This window comes from Muscardinus avellanarius (assembly GCF_963383645.1).
Source record: "Muscardinus avellanarius genome assembly, chromosome: 8".
Taxonomy (NCBI): Eukaryota; Metazoa; Chordata; class Mammalia; order Rodentia; family Gliridae; genus Muscardinus; species Muscardinus avellanarius.
In genome coordinates, this window is record NC_137794.1 from 65,347,923 (window position 1) to 65,370,518 (window position 22,596).

General features: G+C 40.3%; 1 protein-coding gene across 1 annotated transcript in view; it reads right to left on the reverse strand.

Moving 5' to 3' along the window:
• Window positions 1-22,596, reverse strand: part of LOC308266068 (importin subunit alpha-1-like) — a gene marked incomplete at both ends in the record, with an annotated part of 81,546 nt that overhangs the window by 48,525 nt on the left and 10,425 nt on the right. The window contains 6 exon segments of the mRNA XM_080700104.1: window positions 1,578-2,381; window positions 2,384-2,629; window positions 2,633-3,121; window positions 3,125-3,237; window positions 17,019-17,157; window positions 18,333-18,406. Of these exon segments, the coding sequence (XP_080556230.1) occupies window positions 1,578-2,381; window positions 2,384-2,629; window positions 2,633-3,121; window positions 3,125-3,237; window positions 17,019-17,157; window positions 18,333-18,406 (1,865 nt within the window).

Here is a 22,596-nt window from a genome sequence, read left to right on the forward strand (position 1 = left end):
CTCACATCTGGTATATTCTCAAACTTTAAAAAGAAAGAAGGAAAAGAATAGATTTGGGATTAGAAAACACTGCTGTGGTGCTATCTCTGCCAGTCATGTTAGTATGTTAACAAAGCCTCGGCCTTCAAGATGCTTACAGTTTTCTGACTGGGGCATCTACAATATGAAATAATGAGAATCTATAGAGAGCTTACTCACAGTCAAGTTCTACATGAAAATAATCAGGTAAGGAAATGTTGAGGGAAGACTTTGTTACGTCTGGCCAGGATAGTCTGGCTGAAACCGAGTTATGAAGGGCCTCGCTAAGTCGCTGAGGGGGTCCTCCGACCAAAGATCCTTTGGTCTCCATCTCCCGAATGCTGGGATTACAAGTGTGCACCACCACACCCGGCTGGAAAAAAAAGGTTGGTTTTGAGAGAGGCCTTGAATGACAGGTAGGGTTTGCTGGGTGGAGAGAAGCTAGGCATTTTAGAGAGAGGATTCCACATCAGCCAAGGCAGGAATGAGAAAAGCATGTGGAAATAGTGCAGAGACATCACCTGTGGAATAGACAAATGTGGGGAAGTAACGGGATAACCTTCAGGAATAGAGTGGAATCATTACAAATGCAAACGTCGCCCCATGCCAAAGGCCAATGTTATTCTGCTAGTTGAATTGTTCAGTGAAATTATCTTGTCTCTAAAAATGCTTGTAAGAAACATCTCAGCCGAACTAAATGCTTTATACTGAGTAGCATGTTTATTATCCTTAAGGCTGCTCAGACCACAGCATACTCTCTACCACTGTCCCTTCTTGATTCTCCACTTAGAATTGGTGGCATGCCTAATTGAGCTGGGAGACCCCGCAGCCATTAGCCCCAGGCCTTCATTCAGGCCTGGCTAGAGGCCTGGAGCAAGCCTACTGGAGCTATGTGGCTAAGTGGAGTCAGCAGGAGAGTGCCACTGGCCTGTGACGGCATATAGCCTGGGAATGGCTTAGGTTTTGAATGAATGAAAAATGCATCCTCTGTCTGAATCTTATAAACCTTAATAGGGAAGAACTTTATAGAATCGGAGACCTCAATTCCATCCTCTTGTAATAGAAGGAAGCTTTGGACTCTCACAGACCTTTATCTGAATTCTGATCCCCCTGTGTGACTCTAGGCAAATACTAAATATTTATGATTCTGTTTATTTTTTAATCTGTAAAACAGCCCAGTAACCACTTGGTTACTTCTTTCTTCTTTCCATTTTTCAATTTCTCTCAGTCCCAGACATTATTGAATAACATTTTCTACTGTAAATACTGTCTGCTGTTAAGGAATTGAAAACTCTACTTTTTAGCAGGCACAGTGACACACACTTATTATCCCAGTATTTGTTGTTATTTTTAAGTAAAAGGTGGAATTTAATTTTTATTTACAGGGCACTGAAAGATATGAAATTCTACATAGAAATATGAAGTCCATTTGAAGGACAAGCTTCACACAGTGTGTACAGTTTAGAACTGTTCAAGTATAGTTTTGTTGTAAAAAGTGCTACAATAACAAACCGCATTTAAAAAGAGTCTTTAGTAGAGAAATAGTAAGACAAACTTACACAGAACATAGAACACAATAAACAAACAACTTCATGCCTGGGCTGTGCACTTGAGAAGTTAAAGGTCCCAGCAGTCCCATTCTGAACTTGGAAGGCACCGCCTTCAGAGGTAGTTTCCTGCACAACATTTTGATCTTCCTCTTCCTCTACTGAGAAATACTTCTTGATCAAGTTCAAATGGGCCTTATACACAGACTCATCTTCATGGTTCTGTAGAGCTTTGATTTTGTCCAAGCCCCCATATTCTTCAATCATTCTACTAAGTTTCTCAGTTTCACCCAGTTTCTCAGCAGCCTGAAAGATATTTGAAATGGCATCCAGAATAACCACAATAATTTTGGTATCTTTTGCAGGTAAGAGGTTCATCAGTGGTGCTATTATGCTACAATGAATAAGGTATACAATCTGTTCCACTGTCCTACTACTTGTATAGTTGATCACAGCCCATACAGTTTCCTTTTGTGTCTTAAAGTCTGCCACAGAGAGAATGCCGATGAGAAATAGGACTAATCCATGATTCATAACTTGCTGTATTTGGTCCTGGCAGCCAGCTGTGATGTTTGACATCGTCCATGTTGCCCCCTTCTGAATGTTAGTTTTGTGGTGGGTTAGCAAGTTGGGAAAGACAGCAAGTGCTCCTGCATCTATCACAACCTGAGTCTGTTCATCTGTTCCAGTGACAATATTTCCTATGGCTCTCAGCATGGGAGTCACAACTGGCAAGTCAATAGCTCCTAGAAGTTTCACAAGCTGGGACACAACTCCCATTTTCACAACTATTTTGATGCACGCATTTGGGCCGTTTGGGTGAGATGGGAAATGACCCAGCGGGTATCCACTAGCACTTCTGGGATGTCATGATGCAGGAGATGAACTAAAGTAGGAAGAATCTGTTCAACAGCATCTAACGGGAGTGCAGGATTCTTGTTGCAACAAAGGTTTGAAAGTGTCCAGGTAAGATTACATAAGTAGTCACATGCTAAAGATGACATTTCAGGAACTGCAAGAAAAGCCAACAGTGGGTCCACTGCTCCAAATTTGATAAACAAGTCTCAGAAAACTGAACCATCATCAGCAGTGTTTCCTAGAGCCCAGACAGCATATTCACTGATGTGATCCTGGGGTGATGACAACAGAGAAATGAATGCTGGGATTGCACCTCCACCCACCACAGCCTTGGTCTGTCCTGATGTCCCAGCAGCAATGTTAGTGTGTGCCCAGGCAGACTCAACCTGAGTGGGACTACACTTATTCTTGCTCAAGGATACAAATTTGGAATCAAACCATTGGATTATGTTGTCTATGGGGGGCTGCTTTTCCCTAGAAAGCAGTCTCCTAGCAGCTTGAGTAACTTGGAGTTGGCTTTCCCAATTGTTGCTATTTGTGTCTTTGACAACGTCATCTAGAGACCAAGCCACCGTCCCCTGGTTGTTGTGATTTTCCTGTAGTGGAGAAGTAGCATCATCAGGAAATGAGCTTACATTTCTCATTTTTAGCATCTGGTCATCCTTCTTAGCTTTCCTCAGCTCCACATTAACTTCTATTCAGCACCGCCTCATTTCTGTACTGTCTTTTCCCTTGTTCCTGAATCTGTTAAGTCGGGCAGCTGGTGAATTAGCATTCTCATTGGTGGACACAGTTATGAAACAAAGGGTGAAAACTGCACAGCCGGTTCAGGCTTCTACAGAAGGCTATGCAAGCTCCCAAGGATGCAGGTCAGCTGCCTTCGTCCACCATGGCTTGGCCCAGAGACAGTATATCCCTGTATTTGGCTGAGACAGGATGGTCACAGGTTTTAGCCCAAGCCTCAGTAACTTAGCAAGATCCTATTTCAAACTAAAAAATGAGAAGGGCACTATAGCTCAGAGGTCCACTATAGAAGGACCTCTGTAGAAGGACCACTATAGAAGGACCCTATAGAAGGGCACTATAGCCCCTATAGATCACACACACACACACACACACACACACACACACACACACACACACCAAACACAGCAAGGATGAGGCTGACCGGTCCCTGCCCTTCTCTTCCCCAACCATATTTGTTTCCTCAGAGTAGGATTTCAAGATTTCAAGTCCACCAGAGCCAATCCTTAGGACAGTATACAGTTCAATAAGGCTCGGAGTTTTGGAAAATCTTCTTAGAGGTCTACCTATATGTACTGAGTTTAAGACAAGAAATAATGAGTAAATCCATTAAGTCTGTGGCCTAAAGTATATATATATTAAGGTTACATGTTATAAAACATTTTATGAGTTCAGAAACAATTGGGCAAGGCCAAAAAACATTCCTATTACTAAACTGCTACTATTTCTAATGTTCATGGCTCCAACTCTCTAAGTTTGTCCTTAGAAGTTGCCTTAGAAATCACAATGTGCTCTCAGTAATTTGGGATTACCCAATTGTGCTTGCCCCTAAGAAGCACATGGGGGTATGCTGGTTAGTTATTTTGCCTATTTTTGAACCCTAAAAATAGCTACCTTGTGAGAACAGGATGAGATTTGTGCAGATTATATTCCAGTTGGCTAGAAATGGGAGGTGCATTGTTCCTATCCCCCTTGCCTTTCATTTCTAAACACATTTGCCCTCTCTGAAGCAAGGGGACATTAGAGCAGCTGTACCAAGCAGCTGTAGCATCTTCCACGTCATCTGGTCCCCTGCTTTGCAGACTTTGTCCCAGTCCTCTGCTCCCAGTTGTCCTGCTCTTTCTTTCAAAATGGTCCACCACTTTTCCTACCCAGTTCCTACTTTGCCCCTGTAGGGACTTCAGGAGATTTGGCCTCATGATCCCTTGCGGTTACCATTCCTTCTGTTGAAAACAGTATTAATAAAACATTCTATCTTATGAAAAAAGACAGGATGGGCGGGGGGAGTCTATGAGCTAACAGATAGCTGCTTGTTGTCCCCTCCCCAAGTTCTGCTTGTTATTTTTGGTAGCACTTTGTACCTCCAGTACAATATTAGCCATGACTGTACATTTGTATGGAGAGCCCAGCAGAGTATTACTCTTTGAGGGGATCCTCCACAGGATCACCTTGAAATAGAAGATCTTTTCATCCTATGCACAGTAAACACTATCCCGGAGGCAATTCCTATGACTTTCCAGATGGCTTAGGGACTGATTGGTCCACCCAACGTTCCTCTCAGTGTATAATAAACTGCCAGAACTAGTAGCTATGGAATCCTTTTTTTAATGTATAGTTGGGCATATGCATGTCTCTAAGGTAGAATATAGAAGACAGTGAAGAATAAGTTATTTGCACAGTATGTTAAAGAAATTTATATTCTGTGGCTTTTAGGGATGAGCTATTTCATTTTGACTGTTTCTTTTTTTTTTTTTTTTTTTGGTGGTACTGGGGTTCCTGGAAGCCCTTCTACCTCCAGGATACACTCCCACGGGCTACATTTCCAGACCTATTTTGTAACTTTTTTATGTGGAAACAGGATCTCTTAAGACAGCGAGGCTGGCTCTGAACCAGCGCAATCCTCCTGTCTCCGCCTCCCAAGCACGGGGATTACAAGCGTGCACCACCACGCCCGGCCTTGACTGTTTCTTTTAATGTTGTTTGATTTTCTACACTTAGAAAATGAGCTTGGATTATTTTTTCTACTTGAAAAATCTACTTTGTTTTAAAACATACATATTTTAGGCATTTGGTAATATTTTATCCAAATACTAATTTTTAAATCAAGTGCTATTTAATATATTTGATTTATAACATATTATATGCACTAAGCATGGAAAACCGTTTAAAAATTATGTATTTTATTTTGCTATGTTGGCTACAATGGTCTGCCTTAATATATATATATATATATATATATATATATATATATACATATATATATATTATAATCTTTTACCAATGCTCTCCAAAAATAATGTGGAGTTTACAAAATCTAAATTGCACCCGCCAAGACTGCCAATAATATCTTCAGTTTTTATTGACTTTACTCTCTTTACTCCCTCCATATCTTTAGACAAATAAAACTGATATTTCAGCAGCACAAAAATTTCCACAATAAACAAAGATGAAAGAAAGGAAAGGAAGAATTTATTGAATTTTTAATAGATGTGAGCATCTGCAGTACATAGGCAAAGTATACTTAAAATAAGGTAGGGTGCCTGTGCCCGATTGGATATGTGGGTGTGGTATGTGTATGTGACTAATTGCCCATTTTCTCATATAAGTACTACAGGTTTACTCTTAGAAGTAAATATATTAATGTATTATGTGACAAGAAAACTCTTTAAATTGCCTTCTTAAATATCATAATATAGCCAGGCATGGTGCACACATTTGTAATATTGGTATTTGGGAGTCTGAAACAGGAAGCTCATAGGTTTTCAGCCAGCTTCAATAATTTATTGAGACCCTTGTTTCCAAATAAAAAATAAAATAGGGCTGGGAGTGTAGCTCAGAGGTAGATGCCCCTGGGTTCAATCCCTATTCTCTCTCTGTCTCTCTCTGTCTCTCTCTGTCTCTCTCTCTCTCTCTCACACACACACACACACACACACACACACACACACACACACACCACAATATACAGTAAGTTTATCTTTGCTTAGAAATGTAAAAATAATGTGTTTGAAATATGAATTAGCTAGAGCCAAGATTACATATTTCATGAGGAATAGATAAGAAACTAGAACAATGAGGCCTCAGTTGGCCTGGGCCAACTATGAAAATAGAGGATTATAGAAGCTGTACAATCCAACTCTTATTGTCAATGTGAATCCCTTTTGTGACATCTTTGTAAAGTTGTTGTTTTGCCTTTGTTTTAAATAATCATGGTGTAGGGAGACTCATTACTTACCAAAAAAACTCAAGTTCTTCTTGGAGAACATATACTTACTTGTAGCCTATATATCCATTTGGTTCATATTATTCCCTTCCCACCTATACAGAATAAACTTAATTCTTTGAACAATCCTTCAAATAATTGAAGACATTCATCATGCCTTAGAACTGCCCTATAACTGGGCCATCACCAGCAAGACTTATCTTCCAAGCCATATAGAGCCAGGGTCTTTCTCTGTCCCTGACACTCAGCAGTCCCTACAGTAGATGGGTGGCGGTGCTCCTCAGATGACAACCCTGTGTTATAGTTGAGCTGAGCTGATCGGTTACTGCTGAAGACACCGGAGATAGAGAGAGGAAGTCCTAACCCTAGAGCCCAGGAAAGAGCCCTAAGTCTTAATTAAAGTTGGTGGCAGCAAGGGCAAGGACTGTGATGTTTCACCTGTGCCAAAAAACAAAGAAACCTTTTTATTTATATCATTGACATTTAACTGAGCCTGGACTGAGTCTTGATTTGATCCTTGAGCTCCATTCTCTGCTGCAAACTGCCACTGGTCAGTGGCATGTCCTTGGGCAATCCTCCTCACTGATCCAGAAGACCTTCTATGATATACAGTGGTACATACTGCTTTGTTACCTAGAAAGATGCTCTCCCTTCCCTGACCTCAGCTTAGATGTCATCTCTTCCAGAGCCCTTCTCTGACCCCCACCCCAGTCTGGACAGTCCCTCACACCCTTTGCTCACCCCATTGTAGAACTTACTCCATTGTATTTCAACTATCTGTTTGTCTCTATTACAAGTTCTTTAAAGCAAGGACTCAGTCTTGGCCTCTCGCACTTAACTCAATGGCCTGTGTATACCAGAACTCAGGAAATATTTGTTGAAAAAAGAAAGAATAAGAAGTGAGGAGGAAGAAGAAAGAAGGTAAAATTCAGAAATTAGGCTAAATTATCTAAATAGCCTCTTAAAGCTAAAACTCTATAGTTCTTTGTCCTTCAATTGTATGAGATCCTTAAGCTACCTCAGAGTTTTAGAAATTCAAATTTCTCTAGCAAGAGGATGTTTCAAGTGGTTACACCAAATGGGAAAACTATAAATATATATATATACATATATACATATATATGAATATATATACATACACACATACACACACACACACACACACACATATACATATATATATATATATATATATATATATATTATATATAAACACACAATTTTAGGGCTGAGATTTAGAATCATTTAGTGAGCTAAACCTTATTTTGTATGTAAGGAAACTGAGGCACTATGAGATTAAGTTATCTGCCCAAACTTTCCTAACTAGCTAGGGGAAAGATCAGGTCTCAAACCTTGATCTTTCTAGTCTCAGAACCAGGATAGTGGGGTCTCTAATCTTCTTCTCAGTTAAAAGAGCTGCTATAAACTTGGCTACAAATAGAAGTGACAAATTTCCCCTCTTATGTGATGTCCGTACCAATCTTTAACCTTCTGGCTATAAATCAATCCTCAAGAAAAACCCATTTCCACTCTTAAACTATGAAGTTAGTTCTATTTTCCTCCCCAAACATCAGAAGGTCCTACCATGCTACATGAAATTATTCCTCCCAGTCATTTGCCAGATAGAATTGTAGTCCTATGGATTGCTATTAGCCAGGCTGGGTATCCAGGCTCAAGGTTCTGGTGTTAAGCCACTGGGTAGTGCTGCCATGAAACCAGATTCTTGGCAGGTAGCCCCGAGGTGCAGCTGTAGGGTGACCCATTGCAGGCCCGAGGCCAGGGCACAGTGTGCAGTGCCAGAAAACTGAGCCAAACATTGGAACTAATTCCCAAGGTACTGAAATTGGACTCAATTAAAATTTTAGATGAAAAGCCTTTTTGTTTGTCCTAAGAACCACTTCAGTTTATAAGCTCATAGGAAATGTAGATATTTTACCATTATATTTAGAATACTTGTCAGGGGCCAAACCTTTTTTTTTTTTTTTTTTTAAAGGAGGACATTAGATTAGTTACGAAGTCATGAAAACATTTCTTGAAAGCAACAGTTTTCACAGGCATGCTGGCTAAAGAATTTTTATTTTTCTTTCTTTGAACATGTGATGTAAGTTGTAAACTTCCTTCAAATGTAAGGTAGTGTTAGAGTGGAAATGGTGAAAGTAGAGTCTAAGTTTATGAGGATGACCAAGTCAAACTTTGGACCCATACAGATTTGAATCTGGAGTCCAGTGCCAACACTTACTAGCAGCTCACCTTGGATAATGTACTTAAACATGGAGATTATATTGTGTATTGAACTGGTTTTCATCCTGGCTGTGACAGAATCATCTGAATACTTATAAAATGTATCTCTATCTAGGACCTATCCAGATCAATTAAAGCAGAATCCCTGGAGATGGGACCCCGGCGCTAATATTTGTTGACCATTTTCCCAGTGATTCTAATGTGGAGGATCAGTGGTGTAATGATTAAAAAGCTGGCTCTGGAGTCTGACTGACTAGGCTCAAACTCCAGGCTTGCCATTTCATGCTATTTGACCTTGGACAAAAACATAACCTGTCTGAGCCTTAATATTTTCATCTGTAAAACAGGATAATAAGAGTTTAGTGTTGGATTGTTAGAGGATTAAGTAAGTCATATGAAATATAACATGGTAAATATTTATAGTTGCCAATGTTATTATTGTCCATATTTATTTATTTATTTATTTTGTGGTACTGGGGTTCCTGAAAGCCCTTCTACCTCCGGGCTACACTCCCAGACCTATTTTATACTTTTTTATTTTTGGAAACAGGGTCTCTTAAGCTAGTGTGGCTGGCTTTGAACCTGCGCAATCCTTCTGTCTCTGCCTCCCGAGAGCGGGGATTACAAGCGTGCGCCACCACGCCTGGCCTTTGTCCATATTTTTAAAATTCATGTTGGGTTTAAGGCCCAATTCAGTGTTGTTAAGAGCTGGTCATGGTGGCACATGGTTGTAATCCCAGCATTTGGGAGGCTGAGACAGGAGGATTGCAGTTCATGGACAGCCTCAGATACTTAGTGAGGCCCTTTGCAACTCAGTGAGACCCTATTTCAAAATAAAGAATAAAAAATAGGGCTCGGCATGAAGCTCGGAGGTAAAATGCCCCCAGGTTCCATCCCTAGTACCTCAAAAAAAATGTGAAGAGTCCAGTAGAGAACACTGAAAAGTCAGAAGTAATGAAAATAAAAATATGTGGAAAATCCTATAGGAATATTTATATGCAATCTGCTTGACAGAATTTGAGTGTTAAGAATAAAGTCTAGGGTTTTCATTGACTTAAGCCATTATAGGACCTTACTAATTATCATTTCTCCACCTCACAGAGCCTTATTAAAAGAAATAACCAAGCCGGGTGTGGTGGTGCATGCTTGTAATCCCCACGCTTGGGAGGCTGAGACAGGAGGATCTCACAGGTTCGAAGCCAGCCTCAGCTACTTAGTGAGGCTCTCAGCACCTTAATGAGACCCTATTTCCAAATAAAATATAAAATAAGTCTGGGAGTATAGCCCAGAGGTAGAAAAGCCACTGGGTTCCACCCCCAGTACCACCAAAAAAAAAAAAAAAAAAAAAGAAGTAACCATAATATCAAAACTTTTTCTTAAAGCCTTGAACAAGGTGTCTATATTGGTGAACTCTAAAAAATATTTGAAGAAAAATTAGCATTGATCCTTATTTAATATGCCAATAATATTAAATAAAAGGGGATATATTTCTCTTTAAGCAAGCATGACTCTGACACTAACGCCAGACAAAGACACAGCAAGAAAACTGTAGACAAATATCCCTTATGAACACTGATATAATATCACAATATCAAAACTTTTTTAAAAAATTCAAAAAATAGGTAAATGTAGAATGTGCCTGCCTGATTGAAAAGAGATTTATGCCAGGAGGAAGGCAATAGAGGCAGGAGGCTTCTAGCTAAGATGTCTCTTAGCTCAATAGTTTGCCTTGCTAATTCTCATACTTGAGCACATAGCAGGAAATCATCTGGTAACTTGGGAAAACAAAGATTATTGGGACCTACTTGTGAATATTCTGGGAGTAAGATTGGGATAGGGCCTAAGAATTTGTAATTTCTGCCCAGTTCCCAGGTAATTTTGGTGCTGCTGGTTCAGCGATCATACTTTGAGTTCAATGGTAGCTAGAGATACAGTTCTTGATAATGGTTGCTTTTAAACCTGGCTGGTAGTAGATTGCTTTCCCATCTCTCTATCTGCAGATGGCCTAGGTACTGACATAGATCAGAGTGCTGGTCTTCTGTTCAGTAGCCTCTTCTCAGTCTTGAACTGTGCTTTCTGAAGCCCTTTGACAGTGGCTTTTTGTGCAGTCTTCGGCTCCAACAGTACAGTTCATAGTTCATCTCAGAGCATGGCTGAGCCATTTTCCGAGGCTCTTGAATATGGACATGGAGCCCACATCGAGTAGCACAGAAAGAGTACCCTTATCTAAAGGCCTCTCCTGTCTGCCTGGCACAGGTCAAACTCAGGAATCCAGGATATTTGATTACCATCTCAACTTTATTTGAAGGACATCAGAGCACATGGGTGACTCCAGACCACCAATCCCCAGGTTAAATATGAAGACCAACCTCTTGGGTCACATATGTTAGAAATTTGGAGTGACAAAAAGCTTTCTTGCCAAAATACTATTTATATTTCCAACTTCATAGTTTTTGTTATTTTTTGTTTCCCAGATACACAGACTGAAAATGTGGGCATAATGATCTTCAGTATTTGTTGTGTACTCAGTCATCACAACAACCATATGAATCGATACTACTCTATCAGATTTACTTATTTACTTAAGCTGGGCGTGGTGGCGCACGCTTGTAATCCCAGCACTTGGGAGGCTGAGACAGGAGGATCGCACAGGTTGAAGCCAGCCTCAGCAACTTAATGAGGCTCTCAGCAGCTTAGTGAGACCCTGTTTCCAAATAAAAAATATAAAATAGGTCTGGGAGTATAGCCTGGAGGTAGAAGGCCCTGGGTTCCATCCCCAGTACCACAAAAAATATTTACTTATTTATTCATTTATTTATTTTTGCGGATTAAATCCAGGGACATTCTACTTCTGAGTTATACCCCCATCTCTATCCTATTTTTTATTGTTTATTTTAAAACAGGGTCTCACTAAGTTTCGGAAGGCCTCACTAAGTATCCGAGGCTCTCCGTGAACCTACAATCTTCCTATCTTAGCCTCCCAAGCACTGGGGTTACAAGTGTACACCACCACACCTGGCTATCCATTTTATGTATGAAGAAGCTGAAGCTTAGGAAGTACATAGCTAGAATATATTTTCTAGGGAAACATAAATCTTTATTTTATTCTTTGGTATATCCAAAGTTCCTAGAACAGTGTTGGCCCATACTAGTGTTCAGTAAGTATTTATTGAATGAACAAAATATAAAATAAACATGTAGAATCTCGGATGTGAAACCAGAGGTGTCTTAACCACTACATCATCCTAACTCATCTTCAGTTTTGTCTTTCCTTTCCTTACCATCTCCCCAAATTAAATTTATTTCCCAAATCAATTACAGATGCTGCTCTTCCTCTGATGTCAGCCTACCTCTGGTGTGCAGGTTCTCTTCACCAATGAGAGAAGACGCTGCTAAGGTCCCAACAGCTTCGAGGCAGGCTGGTTGTTGCAGAAATCTGTCATGAATTCTCTAATTCAGAAGTTGCTGGCTCAAGATACACGCATTGGCCTATGGCTGGGGAAACTGCTTACAGGGGCAAAGAGAGGAAATGAAAGTGGTTGTCATGCCCTTGATAAACACTCTGTATCTTGCTCTGCCATTTATTAGTCAGGTGGCCTTGGGCAAGAAATTTATCCTCTCAGAGCCTTAGTTCCTCATCTAGAGATTGGGGATAGTATCTACCCTGCAGGATCATTGTAAGGAATAAATTAGATGGAGTATGGAAAGCCCCTAGAGTAATGCCTGGAACACAGTAGACATCCAGGAAATTCTTCTATGTCCTGCCTCTCTCAACATGTCAGTGTTTAGAAAAACTCTTAAAAATGCTTCAAGAGGGAGGGAGTAGTTACATAGTGATAACACACTATCATTCATATATATGATATATATATCCATATGCTCTGCTCTCCAATAAATTAATATTCTAGAAATTATGTACTGTCTTTACTTAAGAAGCTCCCCTGCCTCTTTATAACTATTAAAAGGAAAGGGTAGAAAGGGCAAGGTATTCCTTGTTATTTGTGGCTGAAGGAGCTGGGGGTGGGCAGTAAGCATCATCATTTCCTCCTCCAGGTGAACTGATGAAGGCTAAGAAGGAACAGCTACATCATGAGCAGGGCGACCTAACCTTGTCCTTTTAACTCCGAGTGTGTAATTATCAGGCCTTTAGGGAATGATTATTGCTATAACTATAGTCAACAATCATTGTGGCAACCAAAAAAATTGTATTTCATTAAACTTTGGAATTAGGAAATATACATGTATGGTATAATTCTTATTTTTAGGAATTAAGAAAATTCTACTCATTCATCGGCCATTAAATATTTATTGATAGGTATAATAATAATAAACATTATTCCAGGCATGGGATGGGGGAGACAGCAGTGACTAGGACAAAATCCCTATGTTTTTAGGGTTTATGTGGTAGTGTGAGATGTAGAAGATATCCAAGACAAATTAGTAAAATATGTAGTATATTAACAGTTACTACTAAAGCAAAGAATAAAGTGAAAAGGGGGCTGCCTATTATTAGTGGGCATGAGGTGTCAACTTGTCATACAGGATGTCCAGGGAACATCTATTGACAAGGTGCTTCTGGGGTAAGACTTGAAGGCTGCGACATTGTGAGGGAGGAAGGTGGAGGTTTCTGCACAGGTCCTGAGGTGAGGGGCCCAGGGTGTCTGAGGAACACTCAGGAATGAGGCCAGAGCGCCAGAGCTGAGAGGGGAGGGAAAGTGGCTGGAGATCAGGGCAGAGAAAAAGAGGTTGGTTGCATGGAGCCTTAGAGGATATGGCAAGAAATCCTGCTTAAGAGAATCCACCAGAGAGTTTTGGGCAGAGAAATGGTAAGCTATCATCTAACCCCTAATCCTTATTCATCCTTTTGCATGCTGATTTTTTTTATTGAGTGTTTATTCCATTAAGTTGTATTTAAAATGTTTTATTTGTAGTCCTCATTAGAATCATATACGGTAAAAACTACAATATCCCCCATTTTACAGCTGGGGAAGTTACATAACTTGGTCCCCTCTAACTATCATGGCTAAGAAGGACTTGATCGGTGATCAGATTTTACAAGCCAGGCGTGGTGGCGCACGCTTGTAATCCCAGCATTTGGAAGCTGAGACAGGAGGGTCGCGGTTTGTGGACAGCTTCAGATACTTAGTGAGGCTTTTTGCAACTCAGTGAGACCCTGCTTCAAAATAAAGAATAAAAAATAGGGCTGGGGGTATAGCTCGGAGATAGAATGCTCTGGGGCTCCATCCTCAGTACCAGGGGGGAAAAAAGGAATTTAAACCCAGGTGGCTCTTTTTTTTTTCCCCCTGTACTAGATTGAACCCAGGGCCATATGCCTGTGAGGTACATCATGCTGGCTCTTTTTATTTGTCTTGCTAAGTTGTAACCGGCCAGCCTCCTGCTCACCTCCCAAGTACAGAGATTACAGGTAAGCACCAGTGAACCTCACTTGACCCAGGCAAACTCTTAAACCTCCTCATTCTCCTACTTCCCCAAATGCTTAAGGCATTGAGGACAAGTGCTTTTTATTTTCTTTCGGGACTTAAAATTATCTCATTCCCATTCATAAATACAGAACTTCTTCACTTAACCTGATAAAAATTCCCATATTTTGCTTTACAATTTCAAGTTTATTTAAAAACCCTCATTTAGCATATTAACAAGCATGTTGATGCCTCACTCTTTAATTATGCAGACAGCTATTTCGTTTTTGCTCCTAATGTAGAGGTTGATTGGGGAAAAAATGTGTACTTTATTACTTATACTCTTACCCTAGTGCTATCTAAATCACTACCACATGATTTTTCCATTTATAATTTATCATTTTCTTTTGTTATTAGATGAAATGCCCTTTAAAGCATTCTCTAGCAAGGTGAACCCAAGTCAAGCCTGCAAAGTTTTAGAAAAAAATAATTGTAAAGGGCCATTAAAGAATAATGAAAGTTGATTCGTAGAGCATACGATAACAGGGTTGTCCAGTTTAACAAATTTAATTATTCTGAGTTATGTTCAGAGGGCATCTGAACTTTAGCACCTAATGTTCATCCTCTTTTAAGGAATACCAACAGAAATACCTCATTTATATAAAGGCTTTAAAAGCAAAACCATTCTTTTATCACTTTGAATTTTACTAATGCTAAGGCTGAAAAATACTTTTTTTTTTTTTTCCAGTACTGGGGATTGAACCCAGGGGCATTCTACCTCCAAGCTACACCCTCAGTCCTATTTTTATTCTTTTATTTGGAACAAGTTCTCACTAAGTTGCAGAGGACCTCATTAATTGGCTAAGGCTGTCCTCAAACCTGTGATCCTCCTGTCTCAGCCTGCCAAGTACTGGGATTACAAGCATACACCACCACGCCCAGTAACAATAGACATTTTAAAATATAAGAAACTCAGATTCCTCTTACTGTACTGTGACTCTAAAAGTCAGCCATTGTAGCCAAGTTGTTGGCTTCTTGGGCCAGCTGCCTTTTGCATGCTGATTTTCCAGAGAAAGTCCTTCAAGAGGTCTTACTTTCGAGTAGTATCTACCATGACTTCAGTCCCTGCAAGAAGGGGATGGCAGATTTGGGGAATGGAAATCTTGAGGGGAAGATCTCCCCTAGAAGAATCATCAGCTCGATCTAAAGTTTAGATTCCCAGCAGACCACCCAGCTCTCTGTATCCTCAGCTGTTTGCAGACATGCCTCTCTCAGGTGCATCCTTGAAGGACCACAACCAGGACTTAAGCGAAAATTGTAAAGTGTTTTTTTTTTTTTTTTTTTTTTTTTTGGTGTGTGTGTGTGTGGTACTGGGGTTCCTGGAAACCTTTCTACCTCCGGGCTACGCTCCCAGACCCAGTTTTATATTTTTTTTATTTGGAAACAGGGTCTCTTAAGCCTTCAAGGCTGGCTTCGAACCTGCGAGATCCTACTGTCTCCGCCTCCCAAGCGCGGGGATTACAAGCGTGTGCCAACACGCCGGGCGCAAAAATTGCAAAGTTTTAAAAATTACATTTTTCAGTAAAATAGGTGATGCATTGGAGTGTGTCTTTGGTGTGCATACAAACCCCATGTCTGTGCTCCCACACTCAAGCACTCACGACATTTAGGACAAGGAAGATGATCCAGGAAGTTTTAATAAAGAGTTTTATAAACTCCAGGTTTTTTTCTTCCGACCTCTCACCACCAAAGGGACTAATAACTCAGGCTCAAGACCTCATAAACCATGTTATTAAGGTACATGAAGTAAAAATAGAAGACTTTTCTTTAGTAAAAAGTTTTAGGTGGTAACTATTTTGGTATTGAAATGACATCAAATCTAACAAAGGTCTTTTGAGAGGAAGTGGTTAAAAAGGGCACATCGTAGGCCCAGGAAAACCACAGCAAAGTATTCCAATTAGGAGTAAATTAAGAAAGCGGGACACTTTCCTGGAGAGGTCAGGAAGCCCAGCACTTGGGCTTCAGTGGCCTCTCACCCCTACCGCAGCCCGCCCGGGAATAAGTCTTCCCTCTCTCTGTGGGAACTCAGCAGTTGCTGCCAGCCTTGCCATTCCTCCACAGAGAGAAGCCAGGGAAGCCAGCCAGAATCAGTCAAAACGAGGTAGCCAAGGAGCCAGGGGGCTTTCTGTGCAGCCCCAGCGCCAGCTTTCTGTCTACAAAGGAAAATTCACTAAACTCACCAATGCCAAATTGACATATTATAAAGTGTCCAAAGGAAGTCTCAGGAGCTGTTACGTTGCTTTTAGAAGATTACACTCTCATTTTCTAGATTATATTTTTTATTTTCCTTAAATTCAGTAGCACGTAATCCATGACACTCATTGGTATACAAAACAAATAATTCTACTGTCTTCATAATCAATTTAAAGGTTACAGTTGTGATGTCTTGGCTCCTTATATTGTGATTAACTGCTGATTACTAACATCTGATGAATATTTTAAAAAATGTCCCTTAGATGACTCTGTGTGGCTGATGTAATGTGGTTAGTTGGGAAGCTGGGGCTGTGCAGTGAATTGCCCCAAACAGCTGAATTCGATCAAGATGTCATATGCTCTTGACCTCTTTAATAAAGTACTTTGTCCTTTTGACAGAATCCAAAACCTACCTGTCCCTCAAGGTCTAGCTCAGTTCCTGCCCCCTACTTAAAGCCTTTCCTGACTGTTCAAGGTCTCACTGAACTCTTCCCTCTGGGACCACCTAAAGCCCTGTTATCTGAGTAGCTGTTACGGCATTTGGATTTGTCATCATGGGCATTATTTATTTTCTGGCTTTTCATGTCAAGAGCCATACGCACTGCCTCTGCAGCTCTCCCCACAGTGCCTCACATAGTACTGCACACATACGGGGACTCTATGGTAGCAGTGAATTGCATCGACTTACGGTCTTGTTATCATTACTCTAATTACCGTATGTAGGACTAGGGTTGGCACTGTTTCTATTTCTCCATGTTCCTTGTGACTCAGAAGCATCCAGAGTGAGCTGCAAGTTGGACCATCCCTGGAATAGGTTTGTCGACTCGTGTTTTTTGGCTTGAACATCACTGTTCTGTACCACCCACAGAAAATGGGAGACAAATTATATCTTATGATTGCATTCATTATAGAGTTACTAATGAGTATGGGGGGTAGCAAATGGGACAGAGAAAGAAAAATATAGGAGGAAGTGAGAGGGAAAAAAGACGGAGAAACAGCAATTCCGTCTCTGATGAAATGTTTCCTTTTCTCATGGCAAAGCACAAAGACTTCTTGCAAGTAGATTTAATGGATGATTACTTGTATATCTTAATAATGATTGCTCTTTAGGGACTTGTAGGCAAAAGTAACTGCCTTTCCAGTTTGTTCCTAATTCAAACTAGAAAGGCAGTTATTTTGGAGGAAAAGCAAAAGCCTAGTAACACTGGTGCATTGTTTGCAGCAAGAAGAGATGACAACTCCAAATGAGGCCAGCTCCGCTCTTCTGTGATCATGCCCTCAATGATGCCATGAGATCTTGCATTTTATAGGTTGTGCTTCCCACTGGCAGCAGCTGAAGCAGCTTATTATGTGCACACCTGTCACGTGACCCACTTCATCAACCAAATGGAACTGGGAGAATAAGTCACCCTAACAAGGTCCTTCAGTCCACTCCTAAACACTACTTACAGATGTCCTCTTCCTGTGTAGGGATACAATGACTTCCCTTGTACCGTGCCACATGGTGCAGGAAATGCACTGTCCCCAACAAACTCAGGCACACCAGGAGGAAGCATGTGAAAAGGAAGCAGCTCACCCAAGCTCACACAGCTCGGCGCTTGCAGAAGCCCTCAGAGGGGCTCACACGCCTATTCACGACAACAGCAGACAAAATCCTAGACCTGTGAAGCTCAATTCATTTCAAATGCTGATGTCCACACAGGGAGAGGAAACCGCAGCAGCATTAAGCATCGACACAAACAGCGCTAATGCGCTTTACTTACGATTGCCACTGCATCCCCTCAGCAGCGCACCGGATCGCCGTTTGTGTTGTAACTTTGACTACTTTCTGTGCTTCCATTCATAAGCGATTCATGCTTTCAATCTGTGTCCGGTGATCTTGAGTCAGAAAGCATTAGGCTCATGCTCAGATCAGGGAGAATGAGTGTTTTTGTAGACGAGTCCGTAACTAGATTCACCTGCTGTTGTTAAATCTTCCCATTTCAGTTGGTGTGCTCTATTTATCAACAAATACTATTGCATGCCTACCACCGTGTCAGACACTATTCCAGGCACTGGCGGTATAGCAGTGAACAGAGTCCTGCTATTATAGAGATAATAACCTAGAGGTGGGTGGGGGGAGACAGGCAACAGATAACTATGCAGTATGTCAGTTGGGATACACATGGTTGCTTTGTGGCAATAAACAATCTAGTAGCTCAGTGGCTTAAATCCTCACGTACACTACATGTTCATTGGAGGTCGGCTAAGGGCTCTGTTCTGTGCCACTTCAATCTGGGACCCAAAGCCCAAGGGTGAGATCAGGCTGGCCAGAGTGAGGTGAGCAATGGGAAAGTGGCAGAAATTAGCCAGAGTGGTTAGGAAGAGGCCTGGGTACCAGGGCTCTGGCCAGTGTAGGCTTTAAGTAAAGACATAGTTGAAGTTAGGTTTTTTGTTGTTGTTTTGTTAAGTCCTTGCAGCTGTTGCAAAGGAAATATATGAGGAGGCTAAATGTTGAAGCTGGAAGTAGTTAAAAAGCTCTTCTAATAATGCAAGTAAGGTAAGAAGGGAGTAGCGGTCAGACTCTAGACAGAGCAGCAGAACTTACCAATGTTTTAGATAGTAGTGTGTAAGAGAAAGAAAAAAATTCAAGAATAACTTCACAGGCTTGTTTCTTCTAAGGAATCCTTGAGTATACACAAAGAGTACCTCTCATGGTCTTTGAGAATCTTGAATTTTGGCAATATCACCATAGCATATGACCTCCCCCATAAATGACTAGAGGGTTGGACAAATAAGTGGAGATACAGATGCAGCAGTTGGCTTGATTCCATGCACCAGCTAAAGACACCCTCCTCCAACACTGGCCTCTGTTCTCGCTTAGGGTTATGGTGTGAGTTATTGATAAATCTGAGAACTGAGCTTCATAATTACCAGTAAAGTGGAGCTTATGGCTGGTCATCCCATCCTTAGGCCACCCTTCCATTCCTCTGTGAACCTCAGATAACACTACCAAGAAAACTAGTTCTGATTGTAGGAGGTCTATCCTCAGCAATGTGTATAGTATAGTGATATATTACCTCCATCACCTGAGAAATATTGCTTCAAGATAAAATAAAAAGGGCTGGGGTGTAGCTTGGAGGTAGAATGGCTCTGGGTTCAGTCCTCAATGGCAGAAGAGAGAGAAGGAGGGGAGGAGGCTGGTTGAACAGAAATTTTAATAAATACAGTAAAACAATATTGTTGTGTTCCTCCAAATAGCATGTCTCTTCTTTCTGCTCACCCTATCTTCCTGTACCAAGGGTCTCTCTATCACTGCCCCCCAGTAAGTAGCAACTAGAACTCCCTATATATAAGTGGACCTTTTCTTTTCTCGAGCATAGCAGAGAATAGGGTGAGTGTAAAGTTCGCCAACTATCACAAGGGCATAAATAAATCACAGGGGGTTATTTCGTACTCAAAAGCACTCACTCATTCAACAAATATTCTTGAGCTCCAATGGTGTGTGCTCTTGCAGGCACTGAAGACATAGCCAAGATAGAATATATAAGTAATAAATAATATGAAAGACTTGGGATAACATGGAAAAGTATAAAGAAAGCATACAATTTCTACTAATTTCCACTGACACATAACTGCTAAACATTTTAGTGCCCAGTCTTTTGCTAAGCATATGTATCCCTTCTCCCTGCTTTTCTGAATAAAATCTACAAATTTAGACTTATGCTATATATTTTTCTTTAAACTTTTTCTTATAAAAATAAATCATAGCAGATGCTCACTATTTGTTAACTGAATGAAAGAATCAATTATAGAAACTTAAAAAATTATAGAGACACACAAAAATTTGAAAAGAAAATCACCAATAGTATCAGTGTTAGTATTTTGAGTTGTTCGATATGGTTTTGAATAATCAGCATATTTTTACAACATTGTTCCCACAATACATAATTTACTTTTTTTTTTTTTTTTGGTGGTACTAGGGGTGGAACCCAGAGGCTTCTACCTCCGGGCTACACTCCCAGACCTATTTTATATTTTATTTGGAAACAGGGTCTCACTAAGTAGCCGAGTCTGGCTTCGAACCTGTGGCTTCAGCCGAGGCTGAGATCCTCCTGTCTCAGCCTCCCAAGAGCAGGGATTACAAGCATGCGCCACCATGCCCGGCTCATAATTTACTTTTTAAATGACAGCTTTCTTTTTTATTTTTTTTTTCTAATTACAAAAGCAGTATGCCACTGTAGATATTTTGGAAAATACTGAAAATTACAGAAAGAATCTAAAAGTTATCCATAGGCCTGCTGCCCAGAGACTACTGTTATTAACACTCAGGGCATTACACTTATAACGCCAGTGGTGGCATACACTTATAATCCCAGTACTTTGGAGGCTGACACAGAAGGATTGCAGGTTCGAGGCTAGCCTCAGCAACTTACTGAGACCTTGTTTCAAAATAAAAAATAAAAAGGTTTGGGGGTGTAGCTCAGAGGGAGAATTCCCCTGGATTCAATCCCCAGTGCAAAAAATTAAAAAGAACCTGGGAAAGTTTCTTAGCCTCTCTGAGCTTCAGATTTCGTATCAGTATATAATGGAACTAGAAATGCTTACTTTGTATGGTTGATGTGACATTTAAATGAAATAAAGTGTACAGAATTTCTCAGTTCAGTGTTTGACACATAATAAACACTTAATGTAGTAGCTCTTTTTATTTTGCAGTATATTTCTACATGTTTGATCATACTTTACCCATGAATTTGTATCCTCTCTTTAGAAAATTTAGAATTTGTATCCTTTCTTTAACATTTTATCATTTATATTTTTCCAAAATATTTTAATTACTGCCTAACATTTCTTGACCTGAAGGTATTACAGTCCTCTTAATTATACCTCTTTTTGTTGAACTTTCTTTTCTTTTCTTTTCTTTTCTTTTTTTTTTTTTTTTTGTAGTGCTAGGGATTAAACTCAGGAATACTCTATCTCAGCTCCAGCCCATCCCTATTTTTATTTTTTATTTTTATTTTTTATTTTGAAACAGCATCACGCTAAGTTGCTGATAACCTAATTATGTTGCTGAGGCTGTTTTGAGCCTGCGATCCTCCTATCTCAGCCTCCTAAGTACAGGAATTAGAGGTGTGTGGTACCATACCCGTCTTGTTGAACTTTGTTTAACTTACAAGTTTTGGGTTTTCTTTAATTTATACATTTTGAGACCATCTCAATTTCTCAAAAAAGAAAATACAGCCGGGCGTGGTGGCACACATTTGTAATCCCCGTGCTTGGGAGGCTGAGACAGGAGGATTGCACAGATTCGAAGTCAGCCTCAGCTACTTGGTGAGGCTCTCAGCAACTTAGTGAGACCCTGTTTCCAAATAAAATATATTTTAAGAAAAAGGTCTGGGAGTATAGCCCAGAGGTAGAAAGCTCCTGGGTTTTACCCCCAGTAACACCAAAAAAGAAAAGAAAAAGAAAATACAAAGACCACTTTCCCGCCCTGAGACATTCTCCTACATAACTGTAGTATAAGCAGCAAAATTGGGAAACTGTTAATTAATAATCTTTTATTTTTCTTGCAATACTGGGTATTGAGCCCAGGGCCTTATACATACTTGGTAAGCACTCTACTACTAAGCCCTATATTGAATTATTTTACCAGTTTTAAAGCTAAATTGACTACTTTTTACAAACGAAAACTAAATCAACCCCTTTTAACAAACTGTAGCGACACAAAAAATTTGAAAAGAAAATCACCAATAGTATCAATGTTAGTATTTTGAGTTGTTTAGTATGGTTTTGAATAATCAGTATATTTTTACAACATTGTTCCCACAATAAATGATTTACTTTAAAAGATAAGATGCAATTGTTACCTTTTACTTTATTTAATAAACGGATTTTGGTTTCCCATCATAAAACAACCATGCTAGCCAGGCGTGATGACGCATGCTTGTAATCCCAGCACTCAGGAGGCGGAGACCGGAGGGTAGTAGTTCAAAGTGAGGCCCTTTGCAACTCAGTGAGACCTGTTTCAAAAATTTTTTAAAAAGACTAAAAAATGGGGCTGAGAGTGTAGCTCAGAGGTAGAATGCCCCTGGGTTCCATTCCCAGTACCGAAAAAAAAAAAAAAAAAAGCTAGCCAGGCGTGGATGCAGGCCTGTAATCCCAGTACTTAAGAGGCTGAGACAGGATAGCAGGTTCAAGGACAGCTTCAACAACATAACACGACTCTCAGAAACCTAGCGAGACCCTGTTTCAAAACACAAATTAAAAAGAGCTAGAGGTGCAGCTCAGAAGCAGAATGCCCCAGGTTCAATCC